At 50.9% G+C, this 27,926-nt stretch overlaps 1 protein-coding gene across 4 annotated transcripts in view; it reads left to right on the top strand.

The window, feature by feature from the left end:
- The window catches only part of LOC144611620 (myocardin-related transcription factor A-like), a 138,248-nt gene extending 121,648 nt beyond the window's left edge, over nt 1-16,600 (top strand). For all 4 annotated transcript variants that reach the window (XM_078430838.1, XM_078430837.1, XM_078430836.1 and 1 more), the window contains 7 exons: nt 1,797-2,047; nt 5,483-5,642; nt 7,641-8,675; nt 10,428-10,532; nt 11,541-11,696; nt 12,484-12,541; nt 13,284-16,600. In XM_078430838.1, the coding sequence (XP_078286964.1) occupies nt 1,797-2,047; nt 5,483-5,642; nt 7,641-8,675; nt 10,428-10,532; nt 11,541-11,696; nt 12,484-12,541; nt 13,284-13,807 (2,289 nt within the window). In that variant the 3' untranslated portion in view covers nt 13,808-16,600. The remainder of the gene's footprint in view (nt 1-1,796; nt 2,048-5,482; nt 5,643-7,640; nt 8,676-10,427; nt 10,533-11,540; nt 11,697-12,483; nt 12,542-13,283) is intronic.
- Nucleotides 16,601-27,926: the final 11,326 nt, after the last annotated feature.

Here is a 27,926-nt window from a genome sequence, read left to right as displayed (position 1 = left end):
GCCCAGGAGCTAAACCCAACCAGGACATCTTCAGCCTCAAACCCTCCCCCCTACGCACAGGGGTGTCCAAAGACGAGGGTGGTGGGTGTGAAGTGAAGTGCAGCCAGAAGGCATGGTTTAGTACTTGGGAGTTGGCGCTGGCAGCACTGTCGGCATCTTTATGGGGGATGTACATGAGCAAGAGGGAAGATGGGAGCAAAGTAAATATGTTCAAAGTGGGGGATGTATTTGAGAAATATTTTCTTAGGCTGAAATATTTTCACATTAAACTATTTGATCAGGCACATTCCTTTTCTATCCTTTTACAAAACTGACCTTTGTCCATTTGCAATGAAAGGATTAATCCTTGTCATAATAAATCTACAATTTTCAATTGCTGTTCAGTTTAGTTTAGTATAATGTCACGTGTACCGAGGTACAGTGAAAAGCTTTTGTTGCGTGCTAACCAGTCAGCAGAAAGACAACACATGATTACAATCAATCCATTTACAGTGTATAGATACAGGATAAGGGAATAACGTTCAGTGCAAGGTAAAGCCAGCAAAGTCCGATCAAAGATAGTCCGAGGGTCCCCCAAGAGGTAGATGGTAGTTTAGCACTGCCCTCTAGGTTGTGAGAGGATGGTTCAGTTGCCTGGTAACAGCTGGGAAGAAACTGTCCCTGAATCTGGAAGTGTGCGTTTTTACACTTCTGTACCTTTTGCCCGGTGGGAGAGGGGAGAAGAGGGAGTGGCCGGGGTGCGACTGGTCCTTGATTATGCTGCTGGCCTTGCCGAGGCAGCGCGAGGGAGGGTAGTACCACCAGAAAATAGCCCAAAGGAAAGTTTTAATCCCTGATGGTAGTAGCAAGATGAGAGCCTGCCCAAAGTGCTGCCCAGGAGCAAAGACACTAGAGGAACATGATAGACCACTGGAACCTAAAAACCGCAGTATGTCACGGCGCCATTTTAGTCGGCAGAAACTTGCAGAAACATTTAAAAAGAAAAATAACAAAAACCTGTGAGTTGATAGATGAGATATATTCTGCATTTTAATGGTATCATCACACATACTGTTCCCCCAAAACACGGCGGGTTTTGTCCACTAAATGGCTCCTTTGCGTACTACACTTCAGTATAGGTGATTTCAATGGAGTGGTCCATCTTGTTCCTCTAGTATCTTTGCCCAGGAGTGCCCGGTGTGACCCTGCCCATTGTGAAATAGACACTTACATCCTCCTTCAGTGCTTTTCATAAGTGATAGGAGCAGAATTAGGCCCTTCGGCCCATCGTCTAATCTCCCCCATCCAATAATGGCTGAACTATCTCTCCCTCCTCACCCCCATTCTCCTGCCTTCTCCCCGTAACCCCTGACACCCGTACTAATCAAGAATCTATCTGTCTCTGCCTTTAATATATCCACTGACTTGGCCTCCACAGCCCTCTGTGGCAAAGAACTCCACAGATTCACCACCCTCTGACTAAAGAAATTCCTCCTCATCTCCTTCTTGCAGGAAAGTCCTTTAATTCTGAGGCTTTGACCTCTAGTCCTAGACTCTCATAGAAACATAGAAAATAGGTGCAGCAGGACGCCATTTGGCCCTTCGAGCCAGCACCGCCATTCATTGTGATCATGGCTGATCATCCACAATCAGTAACCCGTGCCTGCCTTCTCCCCATATCCCTTGATTCCGCTAGCTCTATCTAACTCTCTTTTAAATTGAATTTAGTGAATCGGCTGCTAGTGGAAACATCCTCCCCACATCCACTCTAACCATGTTTCTGAGGTTCACTGGTTTGTCTTTCCTCCCCCCCCCAGCAAAGTCAGCCTAAGTCTGCGCGGGACAAGAACCTGCGGAACAAGAAGCTGAAGGAACCAAAGTCCCGGGTGAAGAAGCTCAAGTACCACCAGTACATGCCGCCGGACCAGAAGCTGGAGAAGGCCATCCTGCCCCTGGACACTGCCTACTCCAAACTCCTGCAGCAACAGCAGCTCTTCCTCCAGCTGCAGATACTGTGCCAGCAGCAGCAACATTACAACTATCAGACCATCCTTCCGGCACCACCAAAGTAAGTTCCCGGCCGTTGTCAATGCCTCTTTTGCCCTCGACCTGCTATTCTCCTTCCCCGCCAAAACCTGACATGGTGTTGCTGCTTTCTGGGCTCTAAAGTGATCTTTAGTTTAATTGAGTCTGAAGAAGGGTCTCGACCCGAAACGTCACCCATTCCTTCTCTCCTGAGATGCTGTTGGAATAAGGCGCATTCTTAATCTTTATGGGCACTGTATAATTTATGGAAACGTATAAGATTATTAAGGGGTTGGACATGTTAGAGGCAGGAAACATGTTCCCAATGTTGGGGGAGTCCAGAACCAGGGGCCATTTAGAACAGAGATGAGGAAAAACTTTTTTAGTCAGAGAGATGTGAATCTGTGGAATTCTCTGCCTCAGAGGGCAGTGGAGGCCAATTCTCTGAATACATTCCAGAGAGAGCTAGATAGAGCTCTTAAGGATAGCGGAGTCAAGGGGTATGGGGAGAAAGCAGGAACGGGGTACTGATTGAGAAGGATCAGCCATGATCACATTGAATGGCGGTGCTGGCTCGAAGTTTTTCCTCATCTCTGTTCTAAATGGCACCTGGTTCTGGACTCCCCCAACATTGGGAACATGTTTCCTGCCTCTAACATGTCACTAGGTTGATTCCCGGAATGGCGGGACTGTCGTATGTTAAAAGGCTGGAGCGATTGGGCTTGTATACACTGGAATTTAGACGGATGAGGGGGGATCTTATTGAAACATATAAGATAATTAGGGGATTGGACACATTAGAGGCAGGAAACATGTTCCCAATGTTGGGGGAGTCCAGAATAAGGGGCCACAGTTTAAGAATAAGGGGTAGGCCATTTAGAACGGAGATGAGGAAAAACTTTTTCAGTCAGAGAGTGGTGAAGGTGTGGAATTCTCTGCCTCAGAAGGCAGTGGAGGCCAGTTCGTTGGATGCTTTCAAGAGAGAGCTGGATAGAGCTCTTAAGGATAGCGGAGTGAGGGGGTATGGGGAGAAGGCAGGAACGGGGTACTGATTGAGAGTGATCAGCCATGATCGCATTGAATGGCGGTGCTGGCTCGAAGGGCTGAATGGCCTACTCCTGCACCTATTGTCTATTGTCTATTGTCTATTGAAGGGCCGAATGGCCTACTCCTGCACCTATTGTCTATTGTCTATTGTCACTGTGAAACGTCACCCATTCCTTCTCTCCAGAGAAAAAAAACCCATTCCTTCTCTCCAGAGATGCTGCCTGACCCGCTGAGTTACTCCAGCATTTTGTGATACCTTTAGTTTAGTTTAGTTTAGAGATACAGCGCGGAATCGGGCCCTTCGTCCCGCCGAGTCCGCAGCGACCAGCGATTGTCCGCACATTAACACTCTCCTACACACACCAGCGACAATTTACATTTACACCAAGCAAATTATTAACCTACAAACCTGTACGTCTTTGGAGTGTGGAGGAAACCGAAGATCTTGGAAAAACGCACACAGGTCACGGGGAGAACGTACAAACTCCGCAGGGACAGCACCCGTGGTCGGGATCGAACCCGGGTCTCCGGGGCTGCAAGTGCTGTAAGGCAGCAACTCTGCCGCTGCGCCACCGTGCCGCCCCTGGAGAAGGTTGCTCTTCACGAGGTGTCAGGGTTAAGGGGAGAAGGCAGGACAATGGGGTTAGGAGGGAGAGATAGACCAGCCATGATTGAATGGCGGAATAGACTTGATGGGCCGAATGGCCTAGTTCTTCACCTATCACAATACCTTATGAGGATGTTGCTAGAGGGTCTGAGCTATCGGGAGAGGTTGCGCAGGCTGGGACTCTATTCCTTGGAGCACAGGATGGTGGGGGGTGATCTTATAGAGGTGTATTAAATCATGAGAGGAATAGATCGGGTAGGCGCACAGAGTCTCTTGCCCAGAGTTTGGAGAATTGACGAAAAGATTTAATAGGAATCTGAGAGGTACCTTTTTCACACTAAGGCTGGTGGGTGAAAGCCAGAGGTTGCAGTTGAGGCAGGGACTATCCCAACGTTTAAGAAACAGTTAGACGGGTACATGAAGAGTTAGATAGACCTCTAAGAGCACTGGGGGCTAGTGGAATCAAGGGATATGGGGAGAAGGCAGGCACAGGTTACTGATTGTGGATGATCAGCCATGATCACAATGAATGGCGGTGCTGGATTGAAGGGCCAAATGGCCTCCTCCTGCACCTATATTCTATGTTTCTATGAATAGGGCAGGTTGGAGGGGATATGGGCCAAATACAGGCAGGTGGGACTAGTGTAGCTGCAACACGTTGGCCGGTACGGGCAAGTTGGACCGAAGGGCCTGTTTTGATCTAGCTTTGAACACATGGGTTGAGTGGCCCATTTCGGCGTCTTAAAGCACCGTTCAAAGGTGGTACAGCCAGGCGATGTCCTGACTTGTGTTTAGCCCTGACTTGCTGTCGGTGGAGTACGTTCCCTGCGACTGTGCTCCGGGGGCTCTGGTTTACTCCCGATTCTCAGAGAAGCACAGGTTGGTTGATATAATTGGTCACTGTAAATTGCCTCTAGTGAGTAACCGAGTGAGCAAGTCTGGGGGGAGTTGAAGAGAAAGTGGAGAGAATATAATTGGATTAGTAAAGGATTAGTATCAGTGGATGAGCGATGACCAGCGGGGGCTTGGTGGATCCTGTTTATGTGATGTACGATAGTGGCTTCGTCACTTGCAACTTCACCGGTTCATGATGTCTTTTCCGTTCGGTTCAGTTTACTTTACTGTGTGGGAAGGAACTGCAGCCGCTGGTTTTCAACCGAAGATAGGCACAAAACACTGGAGTAACTCAGCGGGACAGAAGGCAGCATCTCTGGAGAGAAGGAATGGGTGACTTTACGGGTCGAGACCCTTCTTCACACCAAAGATACTAGAGGAGCAAGATGGAGCACTCCGTGGAAACCACCTATACTGAAGTGTAAATTATTGCATCGTATGGGAGGCGCATTCCCAATCTCGTTGTACTCCTGTACAATGACAATAAAGATATATTGTATTGTATTGTATTGTAGTACGCAAAGGAGCCATTTTAGTAGGCAAAACCCGCCGTTCGCTATGCCTCTCGCAGTGTGATCAGTGTTTTGGCGGGAACAGTACGTGTGATGATACCATTAAAAAGCAGAATGTATCTCATCTATCAATTCACAGATTTTTGTTATTTTTCTTTTTAAATGTTTCTGCAAGTTTCTGCCGACTAAAATGGCGTCGTGACGTACTACGGTTTTTAGGGTCGAGTGGTCTATCTTGTTCCTCTAGTATCTGTGCTTCAGATGAAGTTTACTTTATTGTCAACGGTAAGACAATGCATGATGACAATCAATCCATTTCCAGTGTGTGGATGCATGATAAGGGATTTGCGTTGAGTGCAAGACTTATGATAGATATACTGCCATCCCATTAATGGGTGTTTTCTCATTCACCTTCCAGACAGAACAGTGACCATCAAACGAGCAGTGGTCTTACACCAGTGAGGCCTCTGACCAACAGCACGTCCTTATTGGGATCAGGGGGTGCCTTGAGGCAGACCAGCTGCCCAGCCATCACCAAACCTCCAGCGTCTCTGCCCGCAAACCTCGACGACCTGAAGGTGAGCTCCAGTCTATCTATCAAAAAGGAACTGCAGATGCCGGTTTAGAAACATAGAAAATAGGTGCAGGAGTAGGCCATTCGGCCCTTCGAGCCTGTACGCACCGCCATTCAATATGATCATGGCTGATCATCCAACTCAGTATCCCGTACCTGCCTTCTCTCCATACCCCCTGATCCCTTTAGCCACAAGGGCCACATCTAACTCCCTCTTAAATATAGCCAATGAACTGGCCTCAACTACCTTCTGTGGCAGAGAATTCCACAGATTCACCACTCTCTGTGTGCAAAAAAACGTTCTCATCTCGGTCCTAAAAGACTTCCCCCTTATCCTTAAACTGTGACCCGTTGTTCTGGACTTCCCCAACATCGGGAACAATCTTCCTGCATCTAGCCTGTCCAACCCCTTAAGAATTTTGTACGTTTCTATAAGATCCCCCCTCAATCTTCTAAATTCCAGCGAGTACAAGCCGAGTCTATCCAGTCTTTCTTCATATGAAAGTCCTGCCATCCCAGGAATCAATCTGGTGAGCCTTCTCTGTACTCCCTCTATGGCAAGAATGTCTTTCCTCAGATTAGGAGACCAAATGCCAGAGCTAGACACACAATGCTGGGGTATCTCAGCAGATCGGGCAGCATCCCTGGAGAAAATGGATGGATACATGACCTTTCGGTTTTGGTCCCATCCCAAAACATCGGCCATCTATTTTCTCCCATGATTCCGCCTGGCCCGCTGAGTTACTCCCCAGCATTTTGTGTTTACCCTGAGTCCTTGTCAGGCCAAACCGTCCGCCCCACTTCCTCTCAAGTCCCCCTCCCTCGCCCCCCGAATCTCCATTCAACTGTACCCTCCCCTTACCTCCTCTCACCCCCCCCACCCCTAATACTCCACCTGAGTCCCTGGCGGGTTCCACCCTCCCCAGCCCTCACCCCCCCTCCCTTCCCCTAACCCCCACCCCGCCCCCATCCTCCCAATTGCTATTGAGGGAGCGCAGCGTAAGTTCACCAGGTTAATTCCCGGGATGGCGGGACTGACATATGATGAAAGAATGGGTCGGCCGGGCTTGTATTCACTTGGAATTTAGACGGATGAGAGGGAATCTTATAGAAACATATAGAATTCTTAAGGGATTGGACAGGCTAGATGTAGGAAAAAAGTTCCCAATGTTGGGGGAGTCCAGAACCAGGGGTCACAGTTTAATTTAGGCCTGAGATGAGGAAAAAACTTCTTCACCCAGAGAGTTGTGAATCTGTGGAATTCTCTGCCACAGAAGGCAGTGGAGGCCAATTCACTGGATGGTTCCAAGAGAGAGTTAGATTTAGCTCTTGGGGCTAACAGAATCAAGAGTTATGGGAAAAAGCAGGAACGGGGTACTGATTTTGGATGATCAGCCATGATCATATTGAATGGCGGTGCTGGCTCGAAGGGCCGAATGGCCTACTCCTGCACCTATTTTCCATGTTTCTGAGTCTCCATTCAACCGCACCCTCCCCTTACCCCCTCTCACCCCCACTGAGACCCTGGCGGGTCCCACCGTCCATTTCCCTCACCCCCCCTCCCTTCCCCTCACTCCCACCCCCATCCTGAGCCTCCATTCAACCGCACCCTCCCCTTGACTCCGTTCACCCCGATCCTCCACCCCCTCCCTTCCCCTCACCCCCTCCCTCCCTTCCCCTCACACCTCCTCCCTTCCCCTCACCCCCCATCCCTTCCCCTCCCCCCCTCCCTCCCTCTCTTCCCCTCACCCCTCCCTTCCCCTCACCCCCTCCCTTCCCCTCCCCCCCTCCCTCCCTTCCCCTCCCTCCCTCCCTTCCCCTCACCCCTCCCTTCCCCTCACCCCCTCCCTTCCCCTCCCTCCCTCCCTTCCCCTCACCCCTCCCTTCCCCTCACCCCTCCCTTCCCCCCCCCCCTCCCTTCCCCTCACCCCTCCCTTCCCCCCACCCTGTGCTGCCCCAGCCCTGTCCCCGGCCAGTGATGCCCCCTCTGTTGCCCCCGCAGGTAGCTGAGCTGAAGCAGGAGCTGAAGCTGCGTGCCTTGCCCGTGTCGGGGACCAAGACCGACCTCATTGAGCGGCTGAGGAACTACCAGGAGCAGATGAAGGCCATGGGGGCGGCGGCCCTCACCGCCACTGCGGCGGTGCCCGCGGTCAGCAAGGCCGGCCCGCTCGCCCCCAGGCCCGCCGAGGTGCTGGTGTCCTTCGGGCCTCCCCGCTGCGGCAGCGCCCCGGCCCCCGGAGACGTGCCGGCCGTCGTGGCACCCGGCGGCAACCCCGGCGCGGCCAAGCCGTGCGCCGCCGCTCCCTCCCCTCCGGTGTCGCCCGCTACCTCCGACCGCTCGGTGCAGAGCATGGAGGAGAACGAGGTGCCGGCTCAGCTGCCCCTGCCCCTGCCCCTGCCCTCACCCTCGCCCATGCAGGTGGCCTGCAAGGAGGAGCCCACCGCTGCCAATGGCCCGCCGTGCGCCGGCACCCCCCGCCACCGCGGCACGGAGCCCGGCAAGGACACGCAGGCCGCCATCAAGGACCTGATGCTGCAGGAGAAGGACAAGCAGATCGAGGAGCTGACCAGGATGCTGAGGCAGAAGCAGCAGCTGGTCGAGGCTCTGCGGCTTCAGCTGGACCAGGAGAAATGCACCCTGCCTCCGCCACTGCCCCCGCCCCCGCAACCCTCCCCCCCTCCCCCTGCCACGGACCCCCCCGGCCCACCCACCATCAAGCAAGAGCACCCGCTCTCCAGCTGCCCCCTCTCGGGCAAGCCCGGCCCGCTCCACTACCAGGCCATCCTGCCGCCCGTGAAGACGGTGATGGTGAAGCAGGAGGCCTGTGGGGGCGCTGCGCCCACCATCCTGCTGACCGCCTCCCAGCCCGGCCGGCTGACCACGGGCCTACTGAGGACAGTCTCGCCGACCCCTGCCCCCGGACTGATGACTAACGGCACGGGCACCCACCTGCTCCTCACCGTCACCCCGCAGCAGGCAGACACCGGCCGCCTCTCACCCTCAGCCAGCACTGCCAGCGAGCAGCCCGCCACGCAGGTAATCAATAGCCCACAGCACGGTGGCGCAGTGGTAGAGCTGCCGCCTCACAGCGGGTTCAATGCTGTAGTTTTAAACAGAAATAAGGTATCCAATCATTTACAATAACATGTACAGTACGAGAAAAATCAAAGCAAAACCCACCATCATCATACAAGTCAGACAAGCACTGTTCAATACTACATTGTGGGCGGGCACGGTGGCGCAGCGGTAGAGTTGCTGCCTGACAGCGAATGCAGCGCCGGAGACCCGGGTTCCATCCCGACTACGGGTGCTGTCTGTACGGAGTTTGTACGTTCTCCCCGTGACCTGCGTGGGGTTTCTCCATGATCTTCGGGTTCCTCCCACACTCCAAAGACGTGCCGGTTTGTAGGTTAATTGGCTTGGTAAATGTAAAAATTGTCCCTAGTGGGTGTAGGATAGTGTTAATGTGCGGGGATCGCTGGTCAGCACGGACTCAGTGGGCCGAAGAGCCTGTTTCCGCGCTGTACCTCGAAACTAAACTAAACTAAATATATAAATACAGTCTAATACTATCATAATGTTATATACTATCATAATGTTATAATAGAGTATTATACATATTATGAGTCTGAAGAAGGGTCTCGACCCGAAACGTCACCCATTCCTTCTCTCCAGAGATGCTGTTGGAATAAGGTGCATTCTGAATCTTTATGGACACACTGCCACCGTAGGCAAACTATGTATTACAGCAATGTTTGTGATGCACAACTAATATTGCTGTGTAAAGTAAGGAACGCAGACACTTTCTTAAATGGGGGATATGTATGATCTTTCCTGTCATTAAAAATCCGAATAACCAATTTAAATGCATACAAGTGAAGGGTTGGTTTTGGGAGGAGATTCTGGAACTTGGACATTTTTACAGCTGAAGCTACAGGTTGATAATGTTGGATTAAGACTGAGAGGCTGAATAAGAAAATAACTGCAGATGCTGGGTACAAATCGAAGGTATTTATTCACAAACTGCTGGAGTAACTCAGCAGGTCAGGCAGCATCTCGGGAGAGAAGGAATGGGTGTCGTTTCGGGTCGAGACCCCGAGAGGCTATATCTCTAAACTAAACTAGAAACTAAAACCAGGAGCCATTGAAGTGGTGTTTTTGACCCGGGATTGCTCCCAGCTGCTGGTGTGTCAAACGGAGCTGGAATGCCTCCTTCGACCCTGCGACCCTCCAACTTTGGAATTCCGAGCTTGCTGAAACTGTTAGGGTGGCGCAGTTGCTCCCAGCGCCAGAGACCCGGGTTCAATCCCGACTACGGGCGCTGTCTGTACGGAGTTTGTACGCTCGCCACGTGACCGCGTGGGTTTTCTCCGAGACCTTCGGTTTCCTCCCACACACCAAAGACGTACAGCTTTGTATGTTAATTGGCTTTGGTGTATGTGTAAATAGTCCCTAGTGTGTGTGGGATAGTGTCAGTGTGCGGGGATCGCTGGTCGGCGCGGACCTGGTGGGCCGAAGGACCTGTTTACGCGCTGTATCTCTAAACTAAACTAAACTATTAACAGTCTGAAGAAGGGTCTCGACCCGAAACGTCACTCATTCCTTCTCTCCCGAGATGCTGCCTGACCTGCTGAGTTACTCCAGCATTTTGTGAATAAATCGATTTGTACTAGCATCTGCAGTTATTTTCTTAAACTATTAACAACCTGTTTTGGGTGCTGGACTCAGCCCTGCTGCTACTCTGACTCCCCCTACAATTACCTGCGTCTCTCTCTTTCTCTCTGTCAGGCAGTGACGCCTTCCCCGTCCCCAGAACAGACCCAGCAGCCGGCCTCCACAACGCCATCAAAGCCACAGCCCCACACAGCAATGGTGACCCAGACAGCAAAGAAGGTTTGTGGCTTGCGTTTGTGATGCGGATCTAATCCTCTGTCAAATCAAGTCAAGTCAAGTTTATTTGTCACGTACACATACACGATGTGCAGTGAAATGAAAGTGGCAATGCCTGCGGATTGTGCACAAAAAAGAATTACAGTTACAGTATATAAATAAAGTTAATATAGTGTAGACAAAATTTAGTTCCTGGAGTTATAATAGTTAACAGTCCTGATGGCCTGTGGGAAGAAACTCCGTCTCATCCTCTCCGTTTTCACAGCGTGACAGCGGAGGCGTTTGCCTGACCGTAGCATCTGGAACAGTCCGTTGCTGGGGTGGCAGGGGTCCCTCATAATCTTACTTGCTCTGGATCTGCACCTCCTGATGTATAGGTCCTGCAGAGGGACGAGTGTAGTTCCCATGGTGCGTTCTGCCGAACGCACTACTCTCTGCAGGGCCATCCTGTCCTGGGCAGAGCTGTTCCCAAACCAGACTGTAATGTTGCCGGACAGGATGCTCTCTACAGCCCCAGAGTAGAAGCAATGAAGGATCGTCAGAGACACTCTGAATTTCCTCAGCTGTCTAAGGTGGTAAAGGCGCTGCTTTGCCTTACCCACCAGTGCGGCAATGTGCGTTGTCCATGTCAGATCCTCTGTGATGTGGACTCCCAAGTATTTAAAACTGCTCACCCTATCCACAGTAGACCCATTTATCTCCAGTGGAGGTCGCTGTGATCCAGGGAAGGTGGGGGAGCAAAGTGTGCCCCTCCACTGTCACGGGTGTCCATGAGTTTGCCAAAGGTCCGTGTTAGCGTGGGAGGAGTGAGGGGGGGGGGGGGGGGGGGGAAACCCGGAGAAAACCCACGCGGGTCAGGGGGAGAAGGGACAAACTCCGTAACGCACAGCGAAGATGAAGTCGCAGTAGCTGAGAGCCTCTGCATGAGACAGCTCACTGATTTTGGGGCCGTGTCGCGGTCTCTGCTGGTGGTGTCTGACCTCCCTCTCCCTCGCTGTGTCTTAAACGTAGGAGCAGAAGGCGGGCCTGCAGCTGATCACTGAGACGTCCGGCGCTATGCTGTCGTATGCCTTCTCTCCCCAAACCCTGCCGCCATTCTGTGTGAACAATGTAACAGAGAGCTCGCTGCAGACACGGGTGAAGAACGGTTCCACTTCCCCACACAAGGTGAGCGGGGGACTCTCCGAGATCGCCGCACCAAGCAAACACCTCCCACTGACTTTGGGGGCACGTAGGCAGCGGGGGAGTTTAGTTTAGAGACCGCCCCTCCACGCCGGTCCACGCTGACCCACCTCCACCCGCACACTAGTTCTATCCTCCACACCAACGACGACTTACAGAGGCCAATTAACCTACAGGCTTGAACGTCTTTGTAGCGTGGGAGGAAACCGGAGCACCCGGAGAAAACCCTCGCGGTCACGGGGAGAACGTACAAACTCCGTACGGACAGCACCCGTGGTCAAGATCGATCTCGGGTCTCTGGCGCTGTAAGGCGGCAACTCAAGGGATATGGGGGAGAAGGCAGGCACGGGTTACTGATTGTGGATGATCAGCCATGATCACAATGAATGGCGGCGCTTGCTCGAAGGGCCAAATGGCCTCCTTCTGCACCTGTTTTCTATGTTTCTATCTCCTCCATCCCACTGCTCTGGTCCTAGTCACATCCCCAGAGCACTTGGTCCATTGAGCACAGTCCCCAGTAGGAGCACGATGCCTGGAACTGTGATGCACTCCATTGTTAATGGGTGTTTGGTGATGGGGGCAGATTTGATCCATCGGTCCTCTCAGGAAATGGCTGGGTTGATTTGACCGAATGACACCTGGAGGGAGGGCAGGGGCTGCTGCAAAACTGAGGGCATCTTGAACACCTTTGCTCATTGTCGCACGGACGAGCTCTAACGTTTCAGTTGTGTGTACGCACCCAGTAGTCAACGCATTGCTTTGCCATTCACAGGAGAACGCCAGAAGCCAAGAGATGGACGATTTGTTCGATATCCTCATTGAAAGTGGAGGTAAGATAACTATCGGCAAGACGGTTTGAGCAAAAAGCAAACTGCTGGAGGAACTCAGTGGGTCGGGCAGGATCCATGGAGGGAAATGGGCCCTTGTTCAGAAAGGAGTAGAGTGGAGAAAGCTGGTAGAAGGAGGTGAGGGGGAAGGGGTGGGACGAGAGATGACAGGTGAGAGGTATATCAAGGTAAAGGTTTGATTAGGGGATGAATTAACAGAGGGGGGGGGGGGGAAGGGTAGACATGGCAACCAAGATGGAGGTGATAGATGGGAGCCAATGGTAGAATTTGATACGATAAGAGTCTGGGGAGTGGAAAGTAGGGTCGGGCAGAGGGATGGTGGGTGGAGGGGAAAGGGTGATGGGGAATGGGGGACATGGAGGGAGGGGACCAACGTTGCCAAGCCCTTTAAGATGCTCACAAGCACCTCCTGGTGGTGAGGGGCCAAACAGCAGGCGGGTCAGTGAGGAAGTGCGTTAACAGACAATGACTGTGATTGGTGGGAGCGAGCGGATTAATTCAGTCTGCAGCGATTTGGGTGAGGAAAAGCAGAAGGAATTAATGAACAACACAGTAACGCAGTGGCAGCGGAATCCAGTGTAAATGGCCCCATCCCAATCTAGTTGAAAAGCGCAAAGGGGGCCTGTAAGTTTCATGACTGAGTCCCAGTGCAGTGAACCGAGACTAGAATAATGCAGGAGAAATGATCAACGTTGTGGCTTATCTCCTCTGCCTTCATTCACAGAGATTTCAGTCAATGCCAAGGACATTACCGCCACTTTAAACCCGCCATCTCCCCAGAGCGTCTCCCCCACGCTAGCCATGTCTCCACCGCTGTCTGCTCTCAAAGTGGAGCCGCCATCCCCCCAGCTGCTGCTGGAGCCCATCACCGACAGTCACAACTCCGCTCATCAGGAGAGCCGGCTGGAGGACTTTCTCGTCAGCACAACCGGAGTGCCGCTGTTATCCGTGGACCACGACGGCACCCAGCCCCTCTCCCTCATCGACGATCTACACAACCAAATGCTGAGCAGCTCCAGTATACTGGAACACTCGCACTCGCCCATGGACACTTCAGACTTGCACTTCACCACCGACACCACCAGCCTGACCCTGGACCTTGCCGACACTAACCTGGACAACATGGAGTGGCTGGACCTCACGATGGGCGGCTCCTCCGTGTGCCTTGCTCCCTTGAGCTCCGTGACCCCCAGCGTCTTCTCCACCGACTTCCTCGACGGTCACGACTTGCATTTACACTGGGATTAACGTCGACAGCCAAAACGTTGAGGGCGATCCTTCGCAAAGCCCCTCGGTCAGCCTGGGACTTTGGCTGGAGGGGAGGTGGGGGGGGGGGGGGCTGGTGCTGAATCGGGGAGAGAGCGTCCCCCAGCTTGTCTCTCCGTCGTCACTGTCACCGAGCGGGATCCAAACGCGAGTCGAGAAGGCACGTCTTTCCCGCCAGGGATCGGAGGCTCTTCCCTGTTCAAGAGTCAAATACAGGCTGGAGCTCGTGGCTGTACCTGTTGAGGTAGTGCTGCTGCCTCCCAAGCAGTGCTGCTGAATGAGACGAGTCCAAATCAGAGGATGGACTTTATGAAATTTGACCGGAACAAAATGGAGGCGGTGACCTGCGGTCCTCAAGAGGCTTCTGGGTTGGTCTTGCGGTGAGAGGATTTACAACCTCAGCACGTACTGTCTCTCAGATCTTCCGTTGCCAAGCCTGTCCCCTATGCACTGATTTGGGGCAAGTAAAAGGTTTTCAAGACAGGAAGCCAAAGGTACAGTAACTGAGCAGTGACAGGAAGCCACCAGCCCCGGCCCCCTTCAGCACAGGCCTGAATGCCATCGTGGTCTGCCTCCAGAGCGTAGCCCTGCTCTAAGATCATGAAATAAGACTTGTGTTTGCCACCGGCTCGGATTGTAACCGCAACGTTTTGGCCTGTTGTGAAATCATTTCTTGCCCAGGTATCTGCAAGTGTTTGCTTTAGTCTGAGGAGAGGATAGGAGTTGAACTTTAGCCCTGGATAGCCTTCACCAAGCCCCCTTACGTGCCATTTTGTTCCCAGCCAGACGGTGAGTTGGATTGTTGGACCCAAGGATAGCTGCAACTTTCCCCACAGGTCAGACAGACCCCATCACCTTCCACTCTGCCCGCATATCCAGCATTGAAACCAAGAAGGCCGAGCTGAAAGAGGAAATTGTCGGGACTATCCCAGTTGATGCCAGATGAACTAAGCTGGGGCTGTCGAATATTGGGCGGAGAAATCGCCATCGACCGCCAATCAGCATCTCCGAGTCAGGTGCAACATCTCTGCGTTCCCCCCGGTGTGGGGCTGTCCGTCCGGTTTCTCCTTCCCTCGACGGCACCACGCTGTGTGGCCCGCGCGAGGGGTTCCTCAGCCTCCCGTGCGCCTCGCCCTTCACACTGCGGCGGGAGGCTGAGACACCGAAGGGTTCCATGCCGGAGAGGGGCCATGAGTTGACGCAGTATTTCTTAAAAGAAAACACAAAAAAAAGGCGTTTTTAAATCCACGGCTGGAAGAAGAAATTGTCCTTCCTGCCAGCTACATGAAGATTTTTTTTTTAAACTGTAAAGTTACAATCATTAAGAATGTAAAATTGCATACTGTAATATGTGCACTCTAAGTCATATCTGTGTATAAGTTGCATAGCTACCTACAGCTATGTTATATAAATCACGATATTATAACACTGGTGTACAGGGCCCACTTTTGACTACAAGCCTTGAAAATGACTACTATACTTTCCAGCCTAGTGGAATAGCAGTTAGACGTATGCCTCAGTGGCTTCTGGTACAGAGCTTGTGTGATTCCCCAGTGCTGCCTGCACCTCATGCCTTGAGATGTAGCTTGACCAAGCTAATGCATTTCCATTCTGAACCAAGCATTCTTGGCTGAGAGTGGGGCAGCGTTAGGGTTTGCCAACTTTCTCACTCCCAAAAAAGGGACAAAAGGTGACGTTACCGCCCCACGTGACCTCACCCGGCCAGCGGCCACGTGCTCCCGCTCCACCAATGGCGGCCACCGGGCGGCGGGTTGCTACGCAACCTCCGTTAGGCGGCCTCCGGGCCTACACCGGCCCCCGGGCCTACAGTGTCCAGGCCTACACTGTCCCGTATGGGACAAACCAATTTAGCCCAATATACGGGATGTCCCGGCTAATATGGGACCGTTGGCAACCCTAGGCAGCATTAACTTTGGAGCAAGAAGAGATTGCGAGCTTGGTTTCTGTGACATTTACACTCGGCTGAAGGAATCTTATGAGGAGCAAGCCTTTGGAAGTTTGGACACACTGACAGAAGAGTGGAATTGGCCTTGAATTCTTTGTTTCTGTCACGTTAAATTATAGTTACCAGACATTGTATTGAGTTCTGAACAATGCTGTGATTTTTTTTTTGGAAGATAGACACAAAATGTTGGAGTAACTCAGGCAGCATCCCTGGAGAGAAGGAATGGGTGACCTTTCAGGTCGAGACCCTTCAAACTGAGAGTCAGGGGAGAGGGAGATGGAGATAAGGAAGTGTAAGGTATGAAAACAAAACATCAAAGGGGATGAAAAATCAAGGAAAACGTAGACTAGATCATCGTTAGCTACGAGAGGGTGACAACGAAGCATACAGATATAACATTTATTCAAGGGGATAGTCAGACTGGTCGGATAACTAGGAAGGGGAGGGAGGGATGGAGAGAGAGGGAAAGCAAGGGTTATTTGAAGTTTGAAGTCAATATTCATACCACTGGGGTGTAAGCTGGCCAAGCAAAATAATTCTTGAAACATTTGACATGTGTTCCTAAAATCATGTTTGACACATTCTGCAAGCCTTGTAGTTGAAGTACATCGTGCATAATTACTATTACAAGTTAGTGGCCAAGACTATCTTTCTAGCAGCCAAAAGTGATGTTACATAATCCAGAAAGGGGAAAACTGGGTTCCATTTGCTTTGGCAATCAGTGTAGGCAAAAAACTGCAGATGCTGGTTATAAATCTAAGGTAGACGCAAAATGCTGGAGTAACTCAGCGGGTCAGGCAGCATCTCAACAGAGAAGGAATGGGTGACGTTTCGGGTCGAGACCCTTCTTCAGACTGATGTCGGGGGAGGGGGCGGGACACCCTCCCCCGACATCAGTCTGAAGAAGGGTCTCGACCCGAAACGTCACCCATCCTTTCTCTCCTGAGATGCTGCCTGACCCGCTGAGTTACTCCAGCATTTTGCGTCTTGTCTGCTTTGGCAATCAGTTCTTTGCTCATGCCTTCTGTTCCTGTTGACCACATGTTGCTTTTCAGTCTAGGGGAAGCCCACTTCAGGAGCTGATGGCCTCAGTGTTGCGGAGTTATTCTTTCGGGAGGTTTTGAGAGAGATAACAGGAGCGCCTTGGTATCCTGGTCCATTACAGAGTACAAACTGGATCAATTGGCTTTGGAGTGGGAGAATTTAATTTTCAATGGTGGCAAGAAAATGATTGGAGGTTGTTGACCTGATCCAAGGTAAAATAGACCACTGCCTCTCTCCCCAAGGAAGGTGTGCTTTATCGAAAGATTGGAATCTCACTCCCAGCTAAGGGGGGGCATGGTGGCGCAGCGGTGCAGTTGCTGCCAGAGACCCGGGTTCGATCCCGGCTACGGGAGCCGTCTGTACGGAGTTTGTACGTTCTCCCCGTGACCTGCGTGGGTTTTTCTCCTGAACTTCGGTTTCCTCCCACACTCCAAAGACGTACAGGTTTGGAGGTTATTTGGCTTGTTTTTCGGAAATTGTCCCTCGTGTAGGATAGTGCTAATGTGCGGGGATCGCTGGGCAGTGCGGACTCGGTGGGCAGCAAGGGCCTGTTTCCGCGCTGCGTCTCTAAACCAAACCGAACTAAACTTGATATCGTCCATCTATTTTGCACCGGGCAGGGTAATCTGCAGAGATGAGACGGTGAATTTCCTTACACCCCCTCAACCAAACAAAAAGGGCGCCCATCAAATTTATCTGCACACTGAGAAAGGGCTTGGTGTTGGGGTGGCTGGTGTGCCCCGTGGCAGGTGGGCAGGTTCTGCGGCTGTGCATTGAGCATTTGTCTTGGTGACCCGATGCGAACCAAGCGAGCCACTCCCGTCACTGGAAGCCAACCTCTCCCTTGGATCATAACCCTGCATTGAAATGGTGAGCACCCCCTCCTCGATGATTCATGTCCTCAGGTCCCCACCCCCAGGACAAAGGCAACTGGGAAAACCTGGAGAAAAGATTGGCGTCCCGTGCTACCACTTTATTTTCTCCATCCCCTAACAACCTTCTCCATTGACCAAAAGGATCCCCAGTCAGCATTGAGCCGTGGGTCTCAGCGTGTCCCTATTGCACGCACACTGAACTTTACCATCCCAGCTCGGGTGGCAAACGGTGGTTACACATGAGTGCATTGTGCAGGATCCTTCTCAGGTCATGTCCTCCAGAGATGTTGCCTGACCCGCTAAGTTACTCCAGCACTGTGGGCCTTTTTATTTTTTGTAAACCAGCATCTGCAGCTCCTCGCTTCTCGGCCAGTTATCAGAGTTGGGTTTTGGCTGGAATGTCATGAAACCAGCTGTACTTAATTCAGGACGATCGTAAGATTTGACCTGTGGTGAAGCAAACTCTGCTATTTCAGTCGCCTCCCTTGAGTCCCAAGCAAAAGGATTTGGAGCTCTGTCCTACTTCTGTGACAATTACAAACGTAGTTTCTACGGCCCGCTTAGTTACTCCAGCATTTTGTGTCTGCCTTCCATGTAGAGAGCCAGATTGGGTTTGACGGGCCAAATGACTTTTTCCCCGTGCAGTAATGATCTCTCTAAAGAGTACGGGATGAACGAGAGGCCAAAGCGTAAACCGCGGACTCGGTCTGCGGATCCACCAGCTGCCAAGACTGGACTAGCTGCTTCCCTGGAGATTTTGCAATCCCCTTCCAACCTGCTCCTGCCCTGGGCTGCAATGGGTTGCGATCCACGTGCAATGCACCTTCAACCAAACTCACTGCAGAACGGAACTAACTCATCGCTGAAACAAGTGGCAAAACAATCGGCAGGTCGGTCAGTCAGCCTCTGTGGAGAGAGAGAGAGAGAGAGAGAGAGAGAGAGAGCCGTAGGGTCAAAGTTTCAGGTCAGTAACCCTTAATGGGCTACAGTACGAGCAGAAAAGGTGGGCGATGAAGCTCGGTTTATGCTTACAAAATGGCAGCGTTGTCCCCTTCGGCTGATTGACCTGTTTTGTGATTACATTTTGGAGGCACTGCAGATACGGGCATCCCAGTTGGAGGATGTCCCTGACCCAGGTGAAAGTTGCCACTTTGATCCCTCTTTCCCAGTCCCCACGGTGCAGGACTTCCTGGATCAGCCCTTGGATATAGTCAGCATTCCCCATGGAGTGCACCTTGGAGTGCAGATCCAGCACCCTCTCCCTTGACTGCAGGGTAACCCATGCTGGTTGGAGTCTCAGTGCTTCCAGCTGCCATTAAAGGTCATAAGTCATAAGTGACAGGAGCAGAATTAGGCCATTCGGCCCGTCAAGTCTTCTCCGCCATTCAATCATGGCTGATCTATCTCTCCCTCCCAACCCCATTCTCCTGCCTTCTCCCCATAACCCCTGACACCCGCACTAATCAAGAATCTATGCCTTAAAAATATCCACTGACTTGCATCACCCGCAAAACTAGGCTTGTGAAGAAACAGGAAGACATTAATTTCATTGCAATCAGACTTTAATCCAAATAAGAGTGTGATTTTCTGTTGGTTAGGAAGCTGGAGATGTGGAACGAGAGGCCGCTGGAAAGGTCCTGAAACGCCCGGACATATTTCAGACCGAACCTTTTCATCGGAGCTTCCACCCAGAGCTGAGTGCTAATTTCAAAGTAGAAGTCAAATGCTTACAGATGCTGCCTGATCTGCTGAGTTACTCCAGCATTTTGTGATACCTCCTATTTTGCTCAATGTGCCTTCCTTTCAATCCCAGGCTGCTGCAGGACATGGAAGGGCGAGACGTTTATTGAAAAGAAAATGCTGCTGTTAGGTTGCCCTTGCAGGTGAACCACAACTGGAGTGCGTGGATTCTTGGAGTTATTTAGCCGTTGGCTGTGGCTGCCTCAAGCTGTGGTGGTTCTAGTGTTGGAGAGCAGGACAGGGTGGAGTGAGAGGGACGTGTCTCTGGCCCCTCAGATTGCTTTAAGCTTTGGCATGTCCTGGGCGGTTAAAGTCGGGGCTGGGATGGTGATCTGTGATGGTGCTCCATCTGCCAGCTTGATCCAAAACCACTCTTCAACGGCAGCTCATTGTGTGGCTGCAACGTTTGAGAGGGTGTGAGTAGACCGTTAGATCGCCTGCACAATGCACCGTCTTCCGAGGAGACGTCTGGAACCGCAGATGCTGGAATCTTGAGCAAAACACAAAGTGCTGGAGGAACTGGGCAGGTCGGGCACCATCTGTGGAGGGAATGGACAGGCAGCATTTTAGGTTGAGGTTGGGTCCCTCCTTCAGTCTCAAAAGTGCTGGAGGAACCCAGTGGGTCAGCCAGCATCTGTGGAGGGAATGGACAGGCATTCAATTCAGACTGCAATCTGAAGAAGGACCCCAACCCAAAATGTTGCCTGGTCACTCCCTCCACAGATACACGGACTGACCCACTGAGTTCCCCCCAGCACTCTGTGTTGTACACGCTATTTTCCACTCTTAATGTTAGAATGTGGGCTTCACTTGGGTGCTGAACTGCTAGATAGACTGCTGCTTTCACCTCAGAGCACAGTGGTACAACTAGGTTTGCCTCCTTGCACCTTGGACTGGCTTTGCCTCCTTGCACTGGCTCGTAGTGCACTCAACGAGATGCCAGTGTTGGAGAGCTTCAGGCCAGTGAGGGAGTGAGGGAGTACGTCCATGGAGCATGGTGCTCCCAGGGCCGAGGTGAGTGGGCAATCACTGGTCCAGCCACAAGCTTCCCACTGAAGTAGAACAAAATCAAAACAGTGAGAGTTATGTAAGTGCCGATATTCGACCCTCATTACCAAGTTATTGTTGGAGGATACCTCTTGAAGCAGGGAGTGGTGAAGTTTCCAGAAATAATGTCCCAGACAATTGATCAGGAGTTGGGTTGGGCAAACAGTGAATGGGGTGAGAAACGTTCCAAGTTGGGAATATCGGTCAGGATGGGTGATTTTTTTCTCCGTCTGTATAATCGGTAGGAAGCCACTGAAAATCCCATTCCTCCACCTGGGGTTGGCAACTTCCTCACTCCCGGATAAGGGACAAAGGGTGACGTCACCGCCCCGCGCCCCACGTGACCTCACCCAGCCAGCGGCCACGTGCTCCGGCTCCACCAACTACATTCTATCTTAGTCCCGTCCCCTCCCCTGACATCAGTCTGAAGAAGGGTCTCGACCCGAAACGGCACCCATTCCTTCTCTCCCGAGATGCTGCCTGACCCGCTGAGTTACTCCAGCATTGTGTGTCTACCTGTGGGCAGAGTGTCAGATCAATCGGTATCTTGCTGGGCCTGAATAGTCCGCCATTCAATCATGGCTGATCTCTCTCTCCCTCCTAACCCCATTCTCCTGCCTTCTCCCCATCAACCCCTGACATAACCCCGGTCGGTCCCCAGTGTCTTGGTATCTAAACACACTAGTCTGGTCCTCCATTAATTCTCACTCTCCTGAAGAGCCCAACTAAGCAAATGACTTGTTGTTGAGAGGGGGAGGTGGGGGAGAATTGGCCACACTTGCCATTTCTGGATGAGTGCTACCAAAGGGTGGTGGTGCAGAGGGAGGAAGGGGGTGCAGGCTTGATTGGGACCTCTTCCTAATGCCACCGGCTTGGGGTCAGATAGCAACAGTAGCTGTGGAATCATCTCCACCACATCTTCGGGATAGCGGCGAGGGGCATTGAGGGGGAGGAAGCTGTCGGAGAAGGTGGTCCATCACGTCTGTCGACGAAACCAGTGAAGCTGGACACAAAATGCTGGAGCAACTCAGCGGGACGGGCAGCATCTCTGGAGAGAAGGAATGAATGGGTGACGTTTCAGGTCGAGACCCCTCTTCAGACTAGTCGGGGGAAAGGGAAACGAGAGGTGAAGACGGTGATGTAGAGAGATATACAACAAATGAATGAAAGATGTGCAAAAAAAGTAACGATGATAAAAGAAGCAGGCCGTTGTTAGCTGATTGCTAGGTGAGAACGAGAACCTGGTGCGACTTGGGTGGGGGAGGGATGGAGAGAGAGAGAGGGGGAGTGCAGGGGCTACTTGAAGTTAGAGGAAATCAATATAAATACCACTGGGTTGTAAGGTGTAGGAAAGAACTGCAGATGCTGGTTTACATCGAAGGTAGACACAAAATGCTGGAGTAACTCAGCGGGTCAGGCAGCAGATGCTGCCTGACCTGCTGAGTTACTCCAGCATTTTGTGTCTACCACTGTGTTGTAAGCCGCCCAAGCGAAATATGAGATGCAGTTCCACCAAGTTTGCGATTAGGAGCAATGAAGCTCTACACTGGTCCACACTGGGCAGAGCAAATATGCTCTTGTTGCCCAACACTCAACAGCAAACCCTGCCAGGCCCGGTGTCCTCTCCACTAACCACTGCACCATTGTTGGTGTGGCCTCAACACACCTTAAAGAAAGTGCCACATCTTTGCATTAAAAAATTCAAGGGGCCGGTATTCGACTGATGATCTCTGCTCCACCACAGGGTCTTGAACTTAGGCAATAGACAATGGACAATAGGTGCAGGAGTAGGCCACTCGGCCCTTCGAGCCAGCACCGCCATTCACCCTGATCATGGCTGATCGTGCGCAATCAGTACCCCCTTAATAGACAATAATGGCGGCGCTCCCGTGTAAACCAGGATGGGTCTGAGCCTGGTCCAAACCATTCTCCCTCTCCGTGCGGGGGTATGCTCCAACTCTGAGCTGTGAATATTTACTGGGAGCCATCTTGGAGGAATGTACCTGAGCTCTCGAGCTGCCATAATATAAGAAAATAACTGCAGACGCTGGTACAAATCGAAGGTATTTATTCACAAAATGCTGGAGTAACTCAGCGGGTCAGGCAGCATCTCGGGAGAGAAGGAATGGGTGACGTCACCCATTCCTTCTCTCCTGAGATGCTGCCTGACCTGCTGAGTTTCTCGAGCTGTGGTCATGGTCAGTTTACAAATCGGCCAAACTCAAGAAAGACGTGGAGCGGGGGGGGGGGGGGGGGGGGGGGGGGGAGGGGAGGAAGGGAGAAAGGAGACACACACTTTAACTGCTTTTTTTTTCTTTTTCAACTGTATGTAAACACTATTTGTGTTGAACTTTTTAAAACATTTTTTAAAGAAATATTGTGTTTGTATTATTCGGACTCCATTTATTAAAACCATGGGAACGATTGTTTAATTTTAACACTGGTTTCTTTTTCGAAGTATTGTAGGGGCTTTTCAATCTTCTGGGAAGTATCAGCCCCTTGTTTATCGTTAAAAAAAAATTGGCGCAGAACTTGCATCACGTTTCTCTCTGTTTCGGGGAACCACGGTTTATTGGAAAGCACCTGAGCCTTTAATTTTTTTTCTCTTTAATCTTTAGGTCAATAATAGTTAAGAAAAAAATCCATCCAAATTTTTGAAATTCAATTTATTTCACTGATGTACGGTTTCATTGTTTCAAATGAAGTTTAATAACCAGGGACCCAAAATCCAAGTAAAATCCTAAGAGAAGTTTTGTTAAAAAAATGAGCATTGAAATCTACCATTACATTAATGTGGCTTGTGTAGTCAGCGTGCCAAAGTTGCTGTCGGGTACAATTGCACCCATTTCTTTTTTAACGTACCTGGACACCAGTTATTGTGGTAACTCTGCCAAAGGTATTGGTCCAAGATGGACACAAAATGCTGGAGTATCTCAGCGGGACAGGCAGCATCTCTGGAGAGAAGGAACAGGTGACGTTTCGGGTCGAGACCCTTCTTCAGACTTAAGGTGTTCAGTCTGGTGTTTGAAGGCTGGGGAGAAATGACGCAGAGCAGAGAAATGGAGTGGCCTATAGTTCCTATCCTATACCGCTTTGTAATGTGGCAGACGTGTAATGTCAGCATTGCCTCATTTGTCAAGTCAAGTAAATTTATTTGTCACATACACATACACAATGTGCAGTGAAATGAAAGTGGCAATGCCTGCGGGTTGTGCACAAAAAAGAATTACAGTTACAGCATATAAATAAAGTTAATAAGTTACTATAGTGTAGACAAAAATTTAGTCTCTGGAGTTATAAAAGTTGACAGTCCTGATGGCCTGTGGGAAGAAACTCCGTCTCATCCTCTCCGTTTTCACAGCGTGACAGCGGAGGCGTTTGCCTGATCGTAGCATCTGGAACAGTCCGTTACTGGGGTGGTAGGGGTCCCCCATAATGTTGCTTGCTCTGGATCTGCACCTCCTGATGTATAGGTCCTGCAGGGGGACGAGTGTAGTTCCCATGGTGCGTTCTGACGAACGCACTACTCTCTGCAGGGCCATCCTGTCCTGGGCAGAGCTGTTCCCAAACCAGACTGTAATGTTGCTGGACAGGATGCTCTCTACAGCCCCAGAGTAGAAGCAATGAAGGATCCTCAGAGACACTCTGAATTTCCTCAGCTGTCTAAGGTGGTAAAAGCGCTGCTTTGCCTTACCCACCAGTGCGGCAATGTGCGTTGCCCACGTCAGATCCTCTGCGATGCGGACTCCCAAGTATTTAAAACTGCTCACCCTATCCACAGTAGACCCATTTATCTCCAGTGGCGTGTACGTCCTTGGATGTTTAGCCCTTCTGAAGTCCACAATCAGCTCCTTCGTTTTAGTGACATTCAAGAGGAGGCTATTGTCCCGACACCAGAGTGCCAGATCAGCCACCTCCTCCCGGTAGGCCTTCTCATCGTTGTTGGAGATCCGGCCCACCACCACAGTGTCATCAGCAAACTTGATGACGCTTACGGCGCTTTTAAGCGTTACTAGACCAAGTGGACCCGTTGGGCCCAAACCTCTTCTGCATTGGTGCAGCACCCTCTCCTCCCCTACTTCCCCCCTCCCCTCCCTCCTCCACCCCCTCCCTCCACCCCCACTCCATCCCCCTCAACCCCCTCATCCTCACCCCTCCCTCCCTCCCCCTCCCTCCTGAGAAGATAGATTTAAACTTTAAAATGTGAATAACTTTAAAAATATAACACCGATTTCAATGAAATTTCTTCCATTAGCACCAAAGGGATGACGGTGAGTTATGAGGTCTAAAATCGCCATACTATCGTGTACCGTTTTGGCTGTAGTTCAGGAACAAACAAACAAACAAACAAACGAGAGTTTTAGTATATAGATGGAGGTTGCTTCAGCCCAGTGCTGCAGCTTTGCAGATGGGACGTTTTGGTCCAAGTGTCCCTCCCTGGGCTGTATTGGACAAACCCACCTTTGTCGTACAAGTAATTCTGGTCACCATTACCCCCTGACTTCCCTCTTTCTGATGCAGAATGTTCAGCCCTCAGCAGAGGCCTGGCCATTCTACCCCTGCACCCACATGTTCCCACTGTGACGTGAAGCTTTTCTTCCGTCACCTCCATCTCCGGCAAGAAGGCAATCTGAAGAAGGATCCTTAGCCGAAACGTCACCTGTTGCACGTCTTTGGAATGCAGGAGGAAACCGGAGCACCCGGAGAAAACCCACGCGATCACAGGGAGAGCATATAAAACTCCGCACAGACAGCGCCTGTGGTCAGGATCGAACCGGGGTCTCTGGGACTGTGAGGCAGCAACTCTACCGCTGTGCCACCGTGCCGCCCGACTGGTCCTTGGTGGATTATTCCTGCGTGAAACTTGTCCTTGAGAAATTCCTAGCTGAGAATTTAGAGAGTAGTAGGTTGATAAACAGGACACCCAGGATTGAGATCTCAATAGCCAGAGTACAACAGTGGACCTCCATCAGCAGGTTAGGCTGATGCAGAAGATTAAGATACATGGGCTCCACGTTTGCACAGGCTTATCCATGGAAGGCAGAAGGAAGAGACCAATGTTGAGGGAGGGCTGTGGCCAGTGATGTTCGGCAGGGAAGATGGACACAAAATGCTGGAGTAACTCAGCGGGACAGGCAGCATCTCTGGAGAGAAGGAATGGGTGACGTTTCGGGTCGAGACCCTTCTTCAGACTGAGTATAAATTTGATACGTTATATAAAACTTGGATGGAAATAGCCTCGTTTATTATTGCCACGTGTGCTGAGGGACAGTGAAAAGCTTTTGTTGCGTGCTATCCAGCCAGTAGAAAGACAAGAGGTAAAGACAAAATGTCGATGAGTCAGTCAGTGTATGTTTACAGGCAACACAAAGATTGGTGACATTGCCAGCAATGAAGAAAGCTTTCAAACGATGCATCAGGATGTACATTGGTTAAAGATATAAGAGGACAAAGTGCTGGAGTAACTCAGCGGGTCAGGCAGCATCTCCAGAGAACATGGATAGGTGGCATTTCAAGTTGGGACTGTTTTCATACTCCACTCAGCTCTCCATTTGTAACCCAGTTTCAACCCAAGAGAAACCCAAGTTTCAACCCAAGGTTCACGAGATTGATCCCTGGGATGGCGGGACTGTCGTATGAGGAAAGATTGAAAAGACTAGGCTTGTATTCACTGGAGTTTAGAAGGATGAGAGGGGATCTTATAGAGATGTATATAATTATAAAAGGACTGGACAAGCTAGATGCAGGAAAAATGTTCCCAATGTTAGGCGTGTCCAGAACCAGGGGCCACACAGTCTAAGAATAAAGGGGAGGCCATTTAAAACCGAGGTGAGAAGGAACTTTTACACCCAGAGAGTTGTGATTTTGTGGAATTCTCTGCCACAGAGGGCAGTGGAGGCCAAATCACTGGATGAATTTAAGAGAGAGTTAGATAGAGCTCTAGGGGCTAGTGGAATCAGGGGGTATGGGGAGAAGGCAGGCACGGGTTACTGATTGTGGATGATCAACCAGGATCACAATGAATGGCAGTGCTGGCTCGAAGGGCCAAATGGCTTCCTCCTGCACCTATTTTCTATTTTTCTAAAGTCTAGGTACATCAGTGTCGGCAAAAGATAAAGGGTGCAGCATTGGAGGAAGGGAAGGTAAAAAGCAAGATAGGAGACAAGGATATCTCATAGCAGTTGGAGATGAAATATTCAAACACCATAAAGAGCAAGAAATTGAGAGCAAAGAATAATAGAAACAAAAGTGAAAAAATGATAACTAAAAAATCAAGGATATTTAATGTGTCCAAATTGAAAAGGCACAATCAGTTTCTTAACCAGAAGAGAGGTGTAGGCAAGAACTGCAGATGCTGGTTTAACCCAACGATAGACACAAAATGCTGGAGTAACTCAGCGGGTCAGGCAGCATCTCTGGAGAGAAAGGATGGGCGATGTTTCGGGTTGAGACCCTTCTTCAGAAGAGACAAGGGGGCTTTAAGTTGATGTCAGAATTGTTGTCAATTCTTTGGAGACTGAAGAAAGGCCCAGACCTGAAACATTGTCTGTCCATAATCCACCCACAGATGCTGCCCGGCCTGCCGGGTTCCTCCAGCACTTTGTGTGTTTTTCCTCAGGATTCGAGCGTCTGTGCGGTTTCTTGAGCAGGAAAGAACTGCAGGTGCTGGTTTTAGTCGAAGGTGGACACAAAATGCTGGAGTAACTCAGCGGGTCAGGCAGCGCCTCTGGAGAGAAGGGATGGGTGACGTTTCGGGTCGAGACCCTTCAGACTGATGTCCCGAAACTTCACCCATTCCTTCTCTCCAGAGATGCTGCCTGACCCGCTGAGTTACTCCAGCATTTTGTGTCCACCTCCAGTTCCTTGTGTCTGTTGTCTCTCCCACGTTGACCAGTAGATGGAGCAGTTAGTAACGTTGTGGAAAGATCCCAGGTTCATGTGGACCTAGTGTGTACTTCAGTGCACTATTCCACACAGGTTCAAACCAGCAAGTGGCTGGGAATCTGAATTAAATTAAATTGAAAGATACATCCTGGCAACAGCCCCTTCGGCCCTCCGAGTCCACCATCGATCACCACGTTTGGCTCATATCCCTCCAAGCCTGTCCTGCCCATCTACCTGTCTAACTGTTTCTTAAACGTTGGGATAGTCCCAGCCTCAACTACCTCCTCCGGCAGCTCGCCCCATACATCCACCACCCTCTGTGTGGAAAAGTTACCCCTCGGATTCCCCTTAAATCTTTTCCCCTTCACCTTGAACCCATGTCCTGTGGTCCTTGGTGCATTTCATCCTTTTAGACAATAGACAATAGGTGCAGGAGGAGGCCATTCGGCCCTTCGAGCCAGCACCGCCATTCAATGTGATCATGGCTGATCATTCTCAATCAGTACCCCGTTCCTGCCTTCTCCCCATACCCCCTGACTCCGCT

Source organism: Rhinoraja longicauda, chromosome 40, assembly GCF_053455715.1.
Source record: "Rhinoraja longicauda isolate Sanriku21f chromosome 40, sRhiLon1.1, whole genome shotgun sequence".
NCBI lineage: Eukaryota > Metazoa > Chordata > Chondrichthyes > Rajiformes > Arhynchobatidae > Rhinoraja > Rhinoraja longicauda.
This window is presented reverse-complemented; position numbering and strand designations above follow the sequence as displayed.